The sequence below is a fragment of the Hirundo rustica genome, chromosome 4 (assembly GCF_015227805.2).
Source record: "Hirundo rustica isolate bHirRus1 chromosome 4, bHirRus1.pri.v3, whole genome shotgun sequence".
Lineage (NCBI taxonomy): Eukaryota > Metazoa > Chordata > Aves > Passeriformes > Hirundinidae > Hirundo > Hirundo rustica.
The window spans coordinates 13,590,129-13,609,486 of record NC_053453.1 but is presented as its reverse complement, the minus strand read 5'-3'; the positions used below and the strand labels follow the sequence as shown (position 1 = coordinate 13,609,486).

The 19,358-nt window shown below is 37.0% G+C and overlaps 1 protein-coding gene across 1 annotated transcript in view; it reads right to left on the bottom strand.

Annotated features, from left to right (window-relative positions):
• Positions 1-1,243: 1,243 nt before the first annotated feature.
• Positions 1,244-19,358, bottom strand: part of PIK3CG (phosphatidylinositol-4,5-bisphosphate 3-kinase catalytic subunit gamma) — a 33,703-nt gene continuing 15,588 nt past the window's right edge. Inside the window, exons 5-11 of the mRNA XM_040063311.2 lie at positions 18,409-18,512; positions 16,013-16,159; positions 14,694-14,784; positions 11,454-11,584; positions 10,733-10,844; positions 8,689-8,846; positions 1,244-3,270 (exon numbers count right to left, since the gene is read on the bottom strand). Of these exons, the coding sequence (XP_039919245.1) occupies positions 2,989-3,270; positions 8,689-8,846; positions 10,733-10,844; positions 11,454-11,584; positions 14,694-14,784; positions 16,013-16,159; positions 18,409-18,512 (1,025 nt within the window). The 3' untranslated portion in view covers positions 1,244-2,988. The remainder of the gene's footprint in view (positions 3,271-8,688; positions 8,847-10,732; positions 10,845-11,453; positions 11,585-14,693; positions 14,785-16,012; positions 16,160-18,408; positions 18,513-19,358) is intronic.

Genomic DNA, 19,358 nt, shown 5'->3' with positions numbered 1-19,358 from the left:
TTCAAAACATAATCTTAAGGCTAACAGGAGACAATGATGGTAATTGAGACATACACAGAAAATTTAGTAATTTTCTTTTTCTACATGCTGTATTAGAGCTTCAGAAAAAAGTGGTTAGAGACTAATTTACCTTTCCTGGTTTATAACCCTTAAAAACCAGTAAGGGTCAGTGAATTTATGCACTGGGAGACTCAGGAAATTGTGGTTTAGCCTCCTGCTCCAGCAGTGACATCTGTGCTAAAGCTCCAGCTCTCCAGGCCTTGGGAATGTCACTGCAGAACGGGACAGCCATGCTCTGTCTGGGACGTGCAGATGTGTCCTGGTGTCCACCTCCTCACCTGAAAAGCAGCTCCTCTCCCCGCTGAGGCTGGACTGCCTCAAACCACATCTCTTCATTGTTTCTCCTTGTGTCAGGGCCTGCCACAAAACAAGGTCAGTGGTGGTTTCCAGGGTGGGGAGTGGAGGTTTCCAGAGGGACACAAAATCCAGCTGATAATCAGCAGCATGATCGTGCAGCCATTTAATAAGGAGATGCTGGTGCCCAAAGTTGCTCCTTAGGTAAAGAGATTTGGCAGCTACTTTTGATCTCCCTGGAATCAAGCTGGCCCAGAAGACACAAGGCAGCCCAGCAAAGCCCAGGCAGCCCAACCATAGGCTGCATGGGCAAAGAAAGCAATGAAAAGTCAGTGAATTTGCTCTGCCCTGAGGTGTTTCAGGTGTCGGCAACAAACAGTTCAGTACAGCGCATTGTAAACTGCTGATAAAAATCATCAGTCTAAGTTTAGTGCAGGACTTAACTACTTCCCTCTGGGTGCTGATCTCTTGTAGATCCTTTCCTGTAAATGAAGGCTGCTTCAAGAGCGTCATTTCCCTTAAAGTTGTGATTAGCATTTATTTCCCCATGCTAGAGTTAAATTTAGCACTAGATCTACTTATTTTTTAAAACTAGAAACTTACTAAAATCTTCAGATTTTTCATCATACAACAAAACAGGAATGAATAAAGTGCCCTTCGAAAGTGGCAATTCTATTCACATTTTACAATTACAATAATTGCAATTCTAATACTACAGACTATTAAAATCTAAGATATCTGACATAGTGCAGAGTTATTAATATGGAACTAAAACAATTCCTCTGAGTGGGACTTTGAATAAGATTTCTTACTGAGATTAGGTAGCATTTAAGAAACTGCATAAAAATATTTTTGGCTAAGCTACTTATTCACGAATAATAATCAAATTAATAGAACATATCAATTTATTTCATATCTATAAAATACAAATCTAAAAATATCATTTTACAGACAATATTCACCATTTAGTTTATTTTTTAGTATGATCTAAAGCCTGCCTTGCACAGAATATTAATGTAACAGAATAACAAAACAGTCTACATTTTAACCTTAGAGATTTCCTTAACTGGAGTCTACCATTTACATCAAAAATACTTGTGCACAGTAACCAACTAAACATCTACATTTCAAGAATAGATTGGCTACATCTCATAACTGAGACACCAATTACAGTACATTTGTTAAAAATTCTTCAAGAATGCACTCAGTAGGAACAGTAGTTAAAATCATAACAGTTCTGTGAAATGATCAAAGCAAATGATAACAGAATTTTAAAATTCAGTTAATCATTTATATGTAATATAAAGCCCATGTAACACTACAATGAAGGAAGAAATTACATGGGCACAAGTGCAAAAAAGCAATATTGTAAGCCATCTTCTCTCTTTGGTAAAAATCAATTAGCAAGAAGTATACCACAATAATTCAAGTCAAAGACTAATTCAGGCTGTATGCTCTTTTTCTTTCCTACCACAGGTAGACTTGATTTGCAGGCAATCTACAGTAGAGTTAAAATTCTACTTAACACTGCCCATTTTTTCCTCTTTTAAGTTTAAATATTGAAATTAAAGATAAGGTGTTTTTTTGTTTTTTTTTCTTTCATAAATAGCTTTTCAGTAGTATTGTTTCTTCAGGAATTTAAAAATAAATAGCAAAATATACACAACTTCAAAGATTACATTTAATTCCTTCTAGGTATATCCTGAAAATATATCACTAAGGAATAAATAACTTTGGGTTTCTCAGATATTTGGTAAAATGTCAATTACTCTTACATAAGGAGTTTTCTCTGAGGGATAAGGAAGTACCATTGCTTTTTTTACAAAGCTTTTCCTATACAGGTGGAATTTCAATAACTTTACACTAAGAATATAATCTGTAATATAATACTGAACTTCCCCACTAAAAAGTAGAGTAAAAAATCTTTCAAAATTAAACCTTCAGAATTTCATGTTCAAATCTGAGGAACTTCCAGGTCACTATGAAGTTCTCCTGGCAGTCAAGATTGGTTGTCTGTGTCAGGAGGCTACAGTAACAGCCAGGCAATTTCCTCCAATGGCAGAGCCAAAGCTCTTTTCTACTGACAGCATATTAAAAATCCAGAAAGGACAAAATGTTGAGGAAGGGACAAAAGAGAAGGATGTGGATAAAGAACACTCATTTGTAAACCATCCTGAGACAGATATGGATTGTCCACAGAGATTTCACTGTAACCATAGATTTTATATAAATTCTTTTGGTTTTGAAGGACTTGACCCTCATGAACAGTTAAGATAAGGTTATAGAGGGTTTGTAGGTTACCATCTTACTCAACCTCCTCCTTATACTTATCTCAAATTATTGCTAAAGAAAGCAAAAAAAAAAAAAAAAAAAAAAAAATCCAAGCCACATCAGCAAAGCAACTAGTTAAAAGAAAGCAGAAACTTGAAGTGTCATTAGAAATTAGAAAAAGAAAACCTTATCTGCAGGAAGATCTTCTGGAGGGGCAGAGTAAAGTCCTTGCCTTTTTACAAGATCCACTTAAGCTGCCAGAAGAGTAAAGGCAATTCTGACTGCTCATTTATTCAGAATTCATAAATAACATGTAGGTTCACTAACCTCCTATTCACACCCACAGTTAATTTACAAAAAATATTAAGCAGAATGCTTTTCTACTCCTTGTTTGATTCCAAGCACAAGATGCAAAAACCAGTTAAACTGCACTGTCCAGCCCTTATCTCTGCAAACTTCTATCTGATCAAGAAAATGCTTTTTGGCATCTTCTTCGCTTTTCCCTACTGTCAGTGCATCCCTGATATATTCAATATCTTCTTTGCTGGTTAATTGGGGCATTCCCGTCATTAGCATCATGGAGAACAGGATGATCAGCAGGTTTGTGTGGTGTCGGAGAGCTAAATAAGCCTTCACACATACGTCCTGTGAGAGAGAAGAGTATTTTGTTAATTGAGGAGACGAATTGAGAGGGATGGTGTAGGAATTTCACAGGACTCTCATTAACCAATGCCATTCAATCATTTGTGTATATCAAAGACAGAAGACCCAACAGAGTCGTTCAACTGAGTCGAAACGCGACACAAATTTCTGCAGCCGCTGCTCAGTGCAACTTCATTCACCATAGCTTGGGGCAACAAGAACTGTTTGGGTGGGTATACAACTAACAGCTCTTGATACTAAATTAATTACTAAAGCATGAAACCCCAGCCTCACCAGAACCTCAAAAGAATTTCACTACCATATAACCTCTTTCTGTGGCTTTTAAAGAGACAGCAATAATTCACTGTCCTCCTTCCCTGTTCGGATGTTCCCATTTAAAGACCGTGGCTGGCAATTGATACTGAACAAAGCAGCACCTCCAGGGGATTGCTCTTCATTTTCTATAGATGTCTATTAACTTCACAGTGGTGACGGATTATTTAACAGGGAAGATTTTCAGGCTTGGTATTCTAAGGAATTTTGCTAGCTGACAGCTCTAGTCTTCAGGCACTCTGCCTTGCTGGAGGATTTCTATCACTGTGTACTGTCATTCTAGATTCCACAGGCATTCTTTTTTATAGCCTTTTCATTTCCATGTATAAATAATCTGTGCTTAACAACAGAACTTCTAGAAGAATGACATTTCTGCAGCTTGGCAAAACATGCAGTGCTTTAAAAATAATATTTCCTGCTAAGCGACTAATATATAAACTGAAATTATTATTTCTTATTTTAAATTTATAACTCAGTTACTAGCAGAAATAAGAACAATGCAACAAAGACATCAATCATCAATCAACTAGAAATTAGTTCTGCAATGCAGTAATGTAAAAATATGAAAAATATTTCCAAGAAGGTTGCTATTATTCAGCTGAAGCAATGCTAATTTTTACCCAATTAAATATTCAATTTAACCTTTCAACAACTGTATATATAGTTTTTGAATAATGCTTGGGAAATCTAAATATTTTAATGTAAACTTCCAACAAATCCCATCATCCCTGCGGCATTTTTTACAAGACACACTCTTTTTTTCATCCTCTGAAACGAGAAGTGCACAAATAATCTTAACATTTATCTGTTTATATCAGCAACACCAGGACATCCAGACAGGTTAGAAAAATGTTAAGGAAGGAAGATGATATATTGAAGATCTGTCTGTACAATTTCTTTTTTCAGTATTGCCTAAATCTTTTATTCCGTTCCCAAATAAATTCTGTCCTGAAATAAAATCATACATATGAACTCCAATGTTACTTTAGTTCTAGCACAGCAAAAGATTAAATGCAATGGTCAAAGCCTAATTTACAATAGAAAGCACCATCCCCTTATCACCTTATCACAGGGAATAGTTTCTCTCCATTATAGCAGGAGAAAAAATAAGAAAAGAAATTTTACTTATGTGTTATCAACTTCAAACAGAGAAATCTTGTCACAAGAGTTAATCTGTGTTTTGTTACCCTTGAAAGAGATGAAAGGTCTTTATAGTTATATCAAAGAAGGTTTTACATTTCTGCATGGATGATGTATCTCACTGCTTTGGGTATCTGAGACAGAAAAACAATTATGCAGTCAAGAAAACCCTGGTATCACTGCATCTCAAAGGCAGTCCTTCCAGGAATTCAAAAGATTTAAAAAATCTGCATCTGCCTGTTACAGTTATTTATTCAGACAGGAACTGAATGTGGTTTTGCATTAGTATCTTCCAAGAAAAGGAATTTTTACACCTTTGAGAGAGGCAGCGAGAACCAAAAATAACCCAGCCGATAGGTACGTGTCAAGGATATGTACGTTTACCGTGAGATTAAGAAGAAAGCTGCTAGAAGCCATACGCAAAATGAGAGGAGCTGAGGAGAAACCAAAATCCCTTTGCCCAACAGGAAATAAAAGAATAATCATTTTGAAAGCCTGAAACTGCCCTAATTATTATTATTATCCTAAACTCCAGGAATTTTTATATGAAGTGTCCAAGTTCTGTTACATAGGCCACCCCTTGTATCCTTCTACTTTCTGTCACCTTTGCTTGACAATCAAATACATGAGATTTTATAAAGAAATGGCATAGAAGAATTTGATTAGCACTGAAAATACAGATCTCTGTATTATCAAGTCAACAGAGTAATGAAAAAATAATGAATTAAGTAAACTAAATCTAATTAATAAAAATGAGTTCATAATTTAATGCACAAACTATCAAAGACAAATAGACAGTTTTAGGCAAATCAGTAATAAGTAGATGGACAAACTCAAAAAGGACCATGAAGCTCTTAGATGAGGCTTAGTCAAAGGTTTCTGCAAGTAGAAAATGAGAGAGCTGTGTGTGCACAGAAGTAAGAAAATTGATGGGTTTCAGCCAAAGGCTGGAAAGGAAATGCCATCACATATGACAATTACAGCAAGAGAAATCTGGGCAATACTAGGGCAGGTGAAAAATTCATAGATGGAATAGAAAAATACTTGTCTTCTCAGGTTAAGTTATGCTTAAATATATGTTTGTGATGAGGAAAAAGCCCATCAAATATTGCTTCCTTCTAAGCATTTCTGTGATGTCATTAATAACCTCTGGCATCTAATTTTCATTAAACCATCATAACAAATGCAAACAAAAAGGGAAACTAAATTAGATTAAGAATGAATAGAAAGGAAGCTCATTGCTAGTTCAGAAAAGTTGCCGGTCACTGACAGCCTCACAAGTGCACTAATAATGAACTATACTCTTCTGCAGTGAACTTTGGTCCAAGTTATTTGTCATTTTAACCGTCTCCAGCAATATGAGTTCTGGATAACACATCTGTATATACGTACTATGTCTAGTAGATAACAAAAAATTAAGATTTTATACAAGTAGGTTACTAAGTTATTAAAAACTGTAAGAACTGTAAAAACTTAAGACTGTAAAAAACAAAGGAGTCTTCTGAAATACAAAGTGTTATAATGCAGTGAAGTACAAAATAATGAGAGGTGCTCTTAAAAATTAATGAAGGATAAATGCTGAGACTTTTCCATTAATACATGAATGAGTCAGCAGGCAGACTGAATGAATCCCTCAATATTAGGAAATACGATGAAACAAGTCAACTGTAAAGTAAAACTACAATTTTCGGGTTTTTTTAGTCTCTGGCCATGTAATTAAAACACACATTTTTCATAGCAAAATATGTGATGAAAATCTTGCTCTGTGTTACTCTTTTACTCATATAGAAATATTTTAACTTTCTTTTTATGGTCTTTGAGACAGAAAAGACTTTTAATGTACTACTGCAATAGTGGTATATAAACAATAGCTATTGCAGCAGAACTATACACAAACTTATATTTTTTTGGTCAGTTTATTGTTGTCTGTGCCTAAATCATATTACTTAAAATGCCCAGGTCTCATATCACCATCAGAGCTTGCAACAGTAAAAGCACATTAATCACCTTTTATATGGCTAAGGACACTGGTGGAAATAACATTGGTGCTATCACAGCATTCCTAAACTGTCTGCATTAGTGGGATGGTAGCAGTACTTAGAAATTAGTACCAGAATAACAAAAAGTTTATTTAGCCAAACCCAGGACTCCATGATGGAGGCAACATGTATTGAAGAGAGACTATGACCAAACTTACTTTCAACTGATTTTGGTATTTGGGCTGCTGAAGTAAAGGTCAGATACTCTCCAGAGAGCTGGATGATCCATATATATGAAAACAACTTTGCAGACACCTTTCAATTCTCCATTAGCACACTTTCAAACTTTTAACTATTTTCTGCTTCCAGAACAGAGGTCTTTTTTGAAATTACATACCCCAGGCTGGTGCTTCAGTCCTACACCTGCACATGACTTACAGCTGCAGCAACAGCATCGTTGCTGTACACAGCACGGCTCACAGGCTTCCCTGAGAGCACGGGCTCAGCATTCCCTTCCCATGGCAAACCCCACCCTAACATCTTTTAAGCTACAAGTCCCCTTCAAAACACCTCCACTGTGATAAACACAGTCCTGGCAAAAATGAAGACTCAAAGATTGGACAGGGGTCTTTAATTATTTTCAGAAGTTTGGGCAATGACTTCAACCAAAGATCATTGGTTCTTCTTTGCATGGGTCCTCTCCACACGTGCCCTCTGACTTTTGATTGCCTCTGGTGGACAATGTGATTTGTCCTAACATAAGAATACCAGAAGGAGGGAATTGCAAGAGGAACCAAGTGGATCCCCACCCCCGGCAGGGAGGCCTGCAGGAGGTGTCCAGCCCGAAGATGTGGAACATTTATTTTTGGATGAGCGCGTAAAAGCACTGAGATGCAGCCACAAATGGAGACAAAATGCTGAAGACACTGGGGACCCACCTGGTGTTATCATCTTAGGATAATCCCCATTGCCCATCACAGACAATCACAAGGGAGATGGGGGTGTGTGTTGGAGACAGATTTGCTATACAACTGTGTATATGTTCAAAGGGACATAGTCACCATCCACCAGGAAGAACCATACTTAGGTAGTCAAGTTAGAAAACCAGACTCCACTGGGACTGGTTCATCCACAAGAACATATAAGTTAGGCTTTGGCTTTGACTCACCCTACAGAAAAAAATTTCTTTTGATATTATAAGCTTTCTAAATAAGACTCTTTACTCAAAGTCTCCAAAGATGACCACAGGAATAATAATATCTCAGACATACATGTAATTCTGACTGACCACATTCTCAATCATTTAATTAAATGTAGGAACTGCATACTGAACTCCTTCTTTGACCAGGTCCTTCACTAGCTCAAATAATCGCAACCGGTTTGAAAGTGCTCAATTTCAAATAGAAGCAATAGAACAGATTTTTAACACCATTAATTTCGTTCAGAGTTAAAACTATCCATCCACTTCACAAACTAGCATCTGAGACAGCTTTGGGTCACTATTGCTTTTTACTCAGATGCAGCAGTCCAAGCCCCAGAACTCAAGGGCAAAATCAGGAGGGAATAACACTGGCAAAGCCAGCTGAGAATGCCTCACACCTGCTCATACTCCACAGAGGCTCTGATTAGAGCCATAAGTTTCTTCTAATTGCACAAACACTGAAGCCCTCTGCAAAGTATTTTCAAATCAAGACAAGAAACAAAGAGAGAACTGCTCATCTGGTCGGCTGCTAATGAGCTTTTCAACATGCCTTTGTGAATGTTTGAATTCTAGTTCCCATAATTGTACAGTTAATTTTTTTCTCTTAGTTGCGGATAAAACATCCCGGAATTGTATTATGATTCAGTACATTTTATTAAGATAATACCCAGGAGCCTAGATCTTTGAAAATCAAGGGACTAATGTTCATTTCAGAGGGTAAAAAAAATAGTGCTTAATTGATTTGCAGCTAAATACCCATTCTTTTACCTGAAATTTATGGAAATGGAGACTTGTCTTCTTTCCGGAAGTTCCCATGACATACAGAAAATCTGGAGTCAGCACAAAAGGAACTCTCTCCTTATTAATTCCAAGGAAGCTTTTATAATTCCCAAGAATATGGCCAAAATCAATATGGAAAAGGTTGCCTTCATAAAGAGAAGAAGTCACATTTAGATAAATAAAATAAACTGCTAAGAACACTTACATGTATTCACAGTACTTCCAAACCCCTTTTTTTTTTTTAATAAATATCATCATTCTTAAATTCAGCAGAAAAGAGACTATTTTCTTTCTTTTTTTTGGCAACTATATAATTCTCTCCTCTAAGCAAAATTACTTCTTACTTTGGTCGTTGTTAAAAGTCTGGCAGAACTGCTGCATTATCTAAACATACACTCACAACTTTTCAAAAATCAACCAAGGAGAGCTTGTGCCTCATACCCGTAACAATCAGAGCATCACTACATGGAAAAGGCCTGAGGGTTATGTTTCATGTATCCCCCATGGGATTCTGGCACTACCAGAATCCTTGGCAAGTGTCATTGACTAGAATATGCTTTCTCCTCACAGACCTTCATTAGCAATTTCTAAACTGCACTGTGAGTTCAAAGTCCGCATTGTCGCCCTTTGGATAGCATTGAGAGAGTAGTAGGGCATCAGTTCCCACAAAAGCAGTGAAAACCTCTCGTTTTAAGAGTCACTACACCTACAGGACTGGAGTTTGCTGCTACTTTCCACATCACTTTATTACTTTCACTGGCAGCCAGGATATGGATTTGGATACAAGAGTATGGTTACTTAAAAACACAGATTTGTAGTAATGGCATATTTATAAAAAAAGATAAAACATCAAATTATGTAAGATGACACTTAACAGTGATCTGTAGGTGGAACATCCTTGGATGTTCCAGATTTTAAGCCAGCTTTCAAGTTCCCCCAGCCTACCAAATCTGACTCTCTGCAGACCTCTCAGACTGAGATCCTCCTGGCTCCTGATCCTGTTAAAGACTCTGAAGCGGACCTGCTCATGACCACAACAGAACAACACTTCTTTCTCTCTTTCCCTATCAATTGATCTGTGCCTCATGCTCTGCCACTGGGAACTAACATCACATTATATATAATATTGTAATTAAAGCATTTCTTTGTCATTTTTTCCTCAAGGGCTTCTGCTGAACTTTTTTACTGTAGTCTTCAATCAGCTAATTTCTGCCTTTAGGGTACTTCTTCTCTCTAGTCTTCAACTGATAAAACTTTAATATAATCAATATTAAATATCCAGCCTTCTAACTATTTTCCATCTCTTATCAGAGACTAATTATGAAGTGAGAGGATCATGAAACTAAAAGTGAATTCCTTAGACTAAATATAACTCCTCCATATGTACCGATTGCTCCAGGGTTCTTTCCATAGGTAAGTAAAATTAAGGATGAAACAGTGTGCAGCTACGGAACTAATTCTGAAACTTTACAGTACAAAAGAACTGTGAGTTTCTTCAGGTTAGAGTTTCTAACCATTCCACAGATTTTAGTAGAAAAACAAATACACTCCATGTACACTTATTTCCTAAATTTTTTACAGCAGTACACAAAAAGCAACTACATTCCTCAGAAGCAAAAACAGTCCAGCAACATCTGAATTCTGACAGAATTCAGTTCCACTGAACACTGTCAGAACCACATCCATACACTAGATAGATGAACAGCTGCCTGCTTTATAAAGTTTTTTTGGTGTTCAGACCTTAGATGTAGACAGTAAAAAAAACCATTTGGTTTACATTTCTAATGACTTAGTTTGTATCAAACTTCCCCTTGAAAAATAATGGCATTATTAATTATACATATCTCTAGTCTGTATGGAGGCCAGCTGGGGTGAAAATACATTTCAGTGTTACAGGAGAACTTGACCTTGTAAGCACCACTGACAGAACTGGTTTGTGCCTCCTCATTCATTGTAAAATGCATTATTTATTAAAATGAAACATAAATCTAGACAGTCTGCACATCTATGAAATATGAAAAAAATAACCCACCTGTTTCTGTAATCATGATGTTGTCATTGTGCCTGTCTCCTATTCCGAGTACAAAAGTTGCAACACAGTATCCAGCACAAGAATAAACAAATCTTTCCACAGCTGCCTGAAACTAAAAATAAATCTTAGAGATGTTAAATGCTTCAATAATAGGCACTAAATGCAATCATTCTCAAAGTTATGTAGCTTTCTGTTGAAATGTATCTATCAACAGTTAGGCAAACTATCTTATAAAATACACCACTGCACAGCAGAGATCAAGATCACAGCCCTGCACTCCCTGTGCTGGCTCTATCCCTCAGCACAGAAAAGCAGCATAAAGCAGCTCACACGTTCTGAGGAAAAAAAAAAATGTGGCAGAAAGCTGTAGTAGATCAGTGGATGTACACAAGAATAGGAGCTGAGAGCACACAAACTGCACCTAAATCCCCAAAAAACCACATTGCTTTTCAGTGTTCTTAAATGTCCTCTCAACCTGCTCCTCATATATCTCTTCTAACTTCAATTGATACAGGAGTGATTTCAGAAGCATCTTGTCTCTCAGGAGTTTAGATGCCAGCTGGATGCTAAAGGCTCATTCACTGACATCTGCAGCCGGGTGCAGGGAAAATGAATGGATTTTTCTAATTCCCACGAGTAACAAACACAAACATATGGGCTCTATGTCCCTAAATTAGTAGGGTGCAATTAAAAATCCTACCTAAAAATTCAAGGAACTCACCTTCTCTTCAATCATGCATCTTTCCTTGAGCCACTGGTTTAGTATTTCATCCTTAAATGCACCAGTGTTCCCAACTGTACTCTGTTGAATTTTGGCAATTGTTGTAGCATCTTTCACAATTTCGATCATTCCTAAAGAAAATAAGGAAAAGGTTTAGAAGAAGTTATTAAATTTTTATCCAAGTATATTGAAAACATTCAAAATAAAATTTTAAACTGTGTTTAAAGATCAACTGCAGATCTTTATATTTCTGTGAGCAGAAATTTATTTCACAAGGAGCAGTGGTTCCTGTTCATTCCCAGCTGAAACCAGCCAGAGTTCATAAAGAGCCTGGCATCAAAACTCCTCCTCTTCTAAAACGGATGTATCACATGATGAGTGCATAAGGCTTTTCACAAGGAGAGAAAATATTTACCTCCTGATCCTAATTCACATTTTCCCCAGCTTCTCTCCAACTTCACAAATACAAGGATCTGAAGAAAACCTTTCAATTTGCTGCAGTCTAGGGATGCAAGTGTTGCCAGGGCTGTGGCAGAGGAACAGAGCTGCCCCTCCTGCATTAAATCCAATCTAAGCTTAAGTGTGCATATACACAGAAAGCTCAGAAATATCAGTGCACAGTGAGGTACGGCAGTGGGATTGCTGGTGGAAAGCTCTGGCTGTCGGGACCGTGGGGTCTGTCTCTAGACTGAACAGACCCTTTCCAAGGCAAACTGGCACATCACAGCAATATGGTGCAGAAACAGGGCCTTGTTGTGTTTGTGCCAGCATGGCATGTGACAGAGGGGAAGCTAGAGAGAAATGCAGAAACAAGCTGCAAGACAACTCTGCACTGTAACCAAAACTAGAAAATGCAGTCCAGACTGGGCATGCCTGTATAGGAGAAAGTCAGATTTTAATAGAATTTATTTGGTAATCAGAAATATTTTATTTTCTTTCTCTGGTTCAAATTCAACAGTGTCTTCTAGCTTCAGGTCCAGTTCAGAGATAAGCAAGCAAACAAAAATACCCCTTTCTCTCCAAAGTGATTCAAAGCAGTTTCTGCTCTGGTTTCAATTTGACTCTGCATGAAACAGATAAATTTCTTTCTACTCACAATCCAACCCTTTTGCAATTACTGAATTATGTGCAAATTTTCATGTAACAGAGTAACAACACAGCAATCTCTTCCTGCCCTCTGCAAGGCTGAACTAAAGGCTGAATAGCCCCTGAAGGTATTTTCTTCTGTCTTTACAGTGGCCTGGATATGTTTGCCATAAAACCATTGTGGAAATATGACCTCCAAAACCCATCACCAAGACCACCAAATTAAAAAGCTTTGCATTTTGGTCTGTGTTTGCCAAGCTGCTGTTTTTCTCCCGGATGTGAGTTCCAGCTCCCATTCCAGCTCTTGAGAAATCTTTCCCTGCCTGTGCTTACAAATCTCCCTCTACCGGCCAACAGCTCCTTGATACCGGGGAGCTGAGCTGGCTCAGGAGGCACGACAAGGATGGCAGCTCTCAGCTGGGCTGCATTCAGCTGGGCTCCAGTGCAGCAGAAAATGCACCATGCAGTGTGTTTGTTTCTGGGGCTCTGTGGTACCAAGACAGGTGACTCTTCTAAGAGCCAGCTTGAACTTTTCAATTTCAGCAGTGATGCTGCACAGTAAGTAGTGATAATTGCTTCAACAGAGCCAGGAACATATGGAAATGTTAAAGGGGGAGAGAGCAGGGTATGACCTTTTACCAGTGATACAGTGAAGAAAAATTTCATCCTACAGAGGTCTGCTTGGCAGCAGCAGTGGAGAGGACAGATGCTTCCAAAATTACAAACTGCACTGGATGCAATGTCTTTAACAGAATGAGAATGCTCTATGCAGGAGGAGATGTCAGCCCCAGCTGTAAGACACCTGTTCACCTGTGCTCAGTGTAGAGTGGGGTACTGTCCTTGTGTCAATACACAGAAACTGCCCAAGTTCCATGGAAGTATTAAGAGGGAGGGAAGAAGCAGCTTGGAAGAAGACCACATGTGAATATTATGAAAGAACATTCGCACGCCACTACTCTTTGGTTCTGTTCCAAACAAGCATAAGCTCTATATCAAAGTATGCCACATTGGGCATTACTAATTTAGGCTGCAGGTATTCTCAGCAAACCAAGCAGAAGTGTTAATATGATTAACCATGCCCCTACTGTGGTGCTAAAAGGATGCTAAATCCTTACATCTCTCCCACGCCTATAGGAAAATCAAGAATTATTTCCTTGAGACAGAAGAATGGGGATTCAACTAAGAATTCACGAAAGAATAACAGAAATCTGTAATTCAAGTATGAAAATGCTAGAATTGCTGGCAGAATTCCTCCTTCTTCCTTCATTTTTTCAATACATTACATTGTCTTGAGATAATTTTAAACAAAGTTAAATCAGATCCTAAAAAGCTCTAAAAAACTAGGTTTAACACCTCTAAAGGAGAGAAAAACACCCAACTTTCCTTATATTTATAGTTGGTTAGCATTTTGATGTACAATTTTCCATTTCCTTTATTACTGAAATTCTATCAATAAATATGATTCAATTTTAAATCATTTATATTAGGAGAAAAGAATCTCTCTTATGTCACGCTACCAGGTATTTTATCAGTGAGTTTGGGTTTCCTCCATTGCTGAGAGATCCTGAAATCAAAACGATGTAAAAAAAAATTATGTGGCAATGGATTTTAGAGAGAAATACATTACAAAAGTATATTAAAGAGTTATAAAGAGTCTTAATTTTATTGGCATTTCTTACTTGACTTCTTTCACCACAAGTTCTGAAAAATTGATCATCTCTGCTGCAGGAACCAATGCCCTGCGAGAAATATTGCCTGAGTATCCTGTTAAGTAATGTTGTTGCTTCCATGTGCTATAGGGTATGAAGTCTTAGGTCAGGAAAAAATATAAATGTTTTACTCTTTATTTTATTCCTATCAACACATTAAAATACATAGTGAATAAATCACTCACTTTCACTGCTATTTTGTACTAAGTATTGTTATTAAAGAAAAGCTTGCAGCACAAGCCAAGTCATTGCACAGGAATCACAGCCAGCAAAGCTGTAGCTACAGCTCAAGGAAGGGCAGAAACCACTGTCAAGACGCAACTGAAGGCTGCTCACAGAAAGTATAATAAAGTACTATTTACCTCAGCACATATTAGAATAGTTCTCCCATACACATCTTCTGTAAATATGGTATTTTGAATTTCTAATCACGGTGATTACATACCTATTTTGTTCCCTGTAGAAATGCAACCATATGGCAACAAACAGAGGTCCAAGGATTCTGCTTCCCAAATGGATTCCATAATTCGAAGAATCTAGTACAAACAAATGTATATGCTAAATTATATCAAATTATTTGAACATTTGAACAGATTACTTACACAAATAACACTACCCAGACTTCTAACATGGGGCTTACTTCGCTATTTGATTAAGAGATAAATACAGAAAGTGTGCAGCCATTCAAGATAATCAGTTACAGAACCAGGATTTATATTTCTTCATCTGTTTTGCAACCAGGAAATCTCTACTGTTCCATAAAGTATTAATCAATATAATGTATGTTTTCTACATAAGGTGAGATTAAATGCACTAGCAAGCATGCTCACTTTTCCCCATCAATACCTCCAAAAGCCGTAACAAACCAGTTGTCTGAAACTAGAGTAATGCTAGCTACTGATTTTTCATTTGTTAACTTCACCCGTTGCATAAATAAATGGTAAAAACACTTCATCAGAGAAACAGGCAATCTTGCACTAAGTAAGATTTTGTCTCTAGAACACCAAAATGTGAAATATCTATGGCATATGGCAGGAAAAGAAAGAATAACAGTATGCACTGTGTCTGGTTGGGATGAAGCTCCTTTTCGCCAGAGCAGCTTGTACCGTGCTGTGGTTTAGGGGGTGACCATAGCAGTGCTGAGAACACACTGATGTCCCAGTGCCCCAGCTGAACAGTGTCTGCAGAGTGCCAAGGCTGCCCATTTCTCACCCTGCCTCACTGTGCCTAGACTGGGTGCACAAGAGGTTGGGAGGGGACACAACCAGGCACAGGACCTGAACCAACCAAAGAAATACTCCATGCTGAACAATGTCATGCTCAACAATAGAACAGGGAGAAAGGGGTTATGTAGGTTAACCGTCTTCTGTGCAGGAACTGGCTGGGAACTGGTCCACCCATGGGATGTGGTGAGTGACTGCCTTAGTGACCACTTGTTTTGTTTTCTTCCTTTGTTCTTCCACTTTTCCTTTGCTTATTAAACCACCTTTAGCTCAACTCACAAGTTTTCTTGCTTGTACTCTTCCTTTCCTGTTTTCCCATCCAACCAGGGTTAATCCATAACACAGTAACCAAAAAACTGCAGTAGGACAGAGATGATCCAGTGCTGATGTCAGCCTTGCCATACAGAGTTTTAAATCCAAAAGACAGCCTTGCATTTCATATGAATAGTGAAGACAAGGTATACACAGTTTGGAAAAGTAAAATTATTTTAAAATATTTTTAAATATTCATGTTATTCTTTATAAGCTTTAGCTATCATACCTGTAAAATTAGCATGTCCTGACGGAGGTCATCTCCATGTTTGAAGATGATGCCTATGGTTTCATTTGACAGAGCTGTTGGATCTGCACACTTAAATTCAAGCCAGAGTGGCTTCTTCTTAGAGGCCATTACTTTACATTTTTCTATCTGTGAAAGACAGGTTAATTGCTTGCTAGCCAATGTATGCCAACATCAACCCAAGAAACTTTTCTAACAGCAACTACAGAATCGTTTACCAGCTTCCACTCAGTTATACCACAAGCAACATACTGAAAAGTTGCCACACAAAGCCTCCCTGAACTTGCACAACTTTTAACCACTGTCCATGATAAAGGAAAAAGTGTATCTTGCCTCTCCAAAACTGGATTTAGCTTGTACATCTGCTTCAGATAGATTTAAAAGAGGAATAGAGATTCCGACAAAACTGGAAAATACTGACCTTCACAACAGCACTTTGACAGATGCTTTGCAAAATCAGAACCTAATCATTGTCCAATGCAATTTACCACACCATCCACCCTTCTGACTTCTAGCAACTACATTCCAGATTGCTTGATTCAATTCCCTTAGTAAATTGTTCAAGTTCATGGGAAAAATGGCATTTTTGAAACTAATTTAAGGTAATAATTCATAAGATAAGAAAATAGGTTCCCTATTTAATTTTATTACATTTTCAATACTGATAAATTCAGTAATGAAACTGCACTATTTCAAATGCTTGCTATATGTTATGGCTAATACAACTGTAGTATGTCTTACTTTCTATTATTGAATTCCTGATTAATTGTTGAACATTACTATGTAAATAAAGCCATCTAAAACTAAAAAAAAAAAAAAAAGTGCACATCAGTGTTTGAGAGCAGACAGAATTCATTATATACGAGTATTTTAGCATATTCATGTTTCATCTACTGAAATTCTGATCCTGTAGTTTAAAACAAAATAGTTTTTACCATCCTCATTTTCAAAAAGGAAAGAAGTTTTTAAATCTTTGAACTTATTAGAAACTCTGATTTTGCTTCTAATACTGTGTTTAGACTTGTAAAATTTTAGATTTTGAAAATTATGGACAAATAGTACTTGTTAGAATGAACATGAAGTGAAAGCTTAGTTTGTTTTACCAAATATTTTTATTCATACAGTTTGGGAAAATAAAAGCTAACCCAACAATTTTTGGACATAGCTACCTTCCTTTGTATATCTATTGTTTTGTTCATCTAGGAAGGTCCCAGCAGGGCTGATTACCTCCTAAGTGAAGAAAAACTAGAAAATCCAGAGGAATCTTTTATCTTAAAATATACTTTCTGTTAAGCTGTTGATGATTTCTGAACAAAAACAAACAATCAAACAAAACCCAAAGAGAATATACAAAATACAAACAGAAGTTACAAATTTAAGTTAAAAATTTAAGAAGTTACAAATTATTTCTGAATAAGAAATATCTGAATTGGGTTCTGTGCTGACAGTGCTTCAGCCCTGCTCACCTAAGAGGTGTTTAATTCTCTCAGCTTGAAGCCAGACTAGCTTATAGCCTGTCTCCCAAGGCACAGGTTTATTTAACAGAAACATGGCCATATCTAAGATAATGCCTGAGCATTCAGCAATTTCTTAAATTCGATGGTTTCTCTGTCCTTAGCTAAGAGAAAATTAAGAGGCTCTTTCCTTGAAAGGCCCTTGCTGCACATCAAGTGAGTCTAACGATTTTGACTGTGCTTCTTTACCCAGTCCTCACATTGCATTTTAGGTGCATGATCCAATTTCCTCTCACTATATATCTGCTGATCTACAAATCTTTTTTTAACTCTGAGTCAACATACACAATTGCAATCTCACCACAAAACTGAAGGCAGCAATATAGAAAAACCCAAGTGTTTCTTAATGTATTTCTAACAAAACTGTAATGTGTTTTCTAACAAAACAAACACAGAGATACTGAAAAATCAGAAATAGCTGAGGTAGATATTGTTTGATGAAGGTCTGGACCCAAATCTTAGTAACAGATATGAATCAGGGTAAGACAGAGACAGTAACTGGAAGAATGGAAACTGAATATCCCAAAGGCCCTCAATCAGATACACGTTTTATACAGTTATTTAATTTTAAAAAAATTCAGCTACCTGGTTAAATCTTGTATTCAACAAATAGAAAAGTATAATTGCCATTTAATGATTAGAATTTCATGGGTTGTTGCAACTTTTTTTAGCACATGGTGGCATGTCATTACATTTAGAAAAATAATAACAGCTCTGGGAGCAAAAACCTACAGAGTCCATGCAGTGTCATTGTATCCACACAGAAACAAGACCTTTTGACATATTAGCAAAACTTTTTACCAAGTGCCACATACTTGCAAATATATTTTTTTAATTATTTGTAAAAATTCAGAATATACTTACCACTAGTGCTCCTGCTCTTAGCCCAGGATCATATGGAACTCTAAAACTTTCTGGAAGTTTGCTGCCCTGTAATTTTTCAAGCTTTTGTCTCAGCTGTGCAATAACTGCAAGAAAGAAAACACAATGAAACCAAACATTGGAAGGCACAAAGGTTACAGGTAATCAAACTTGTTGAGCATTATACTTCAGCTAAAAATCTCCATTTAGCTCCATTAGCCATTTTAAATTACTTTCCTCCTGATTCAAGGAAGGGAGGAAAACTCTTTAACTTGCACTATCAATGGTCAGGGCTATTCCAGACACGTAAAGGCAAAGTCTTCAACCACCTCAGAAGTCATGTGCTTTCTCTGCAGTATTAGAAACAGTGCACAGTATGAGTTTACATTAAAATGTCAGCTTTCATTTAAAAAACAAAACACAGTAGAACACACCTAAAAGTATTTTCCCTCATAACTGACAAGAAATGCAAACTCATGGCTTTTGAATTCCTGGAATCTATTACTCTGTAACCATAAAGAGACACTACAGAGACACTGAATTTCCTGTCCTCCTAAAACTGGTATCATAGTGCAGCCTTCTTAGTCTCACATTCGTGTAAGAAGAAAATTTGCTGTATATTTATATGAACAAGAATTTTAATGTTCATATCTAAATGCAATCTTTTAATTAATAAAACTTCAAGCTCCTGAATCTTCTACTCAGAATAGTACAGATTATACAATGCATGATGTGTTTTGTTCACCTCAGCTACTGAGTATCAGCAGCATAAGCAATACACTGGCTATTATCCTGCATAAGGGCAAAGACCTGAACACTGCCCTAAAAGAAACTGTAGCTACACAGCAGAGGATGCATATACGTGTTCAAGCAATTTTGGAGATAAAAATTAAAGAGAGGAAAAAAAATCATACCAGTAAAGCTAAACACAGACCTGGATACTTAGAATCATA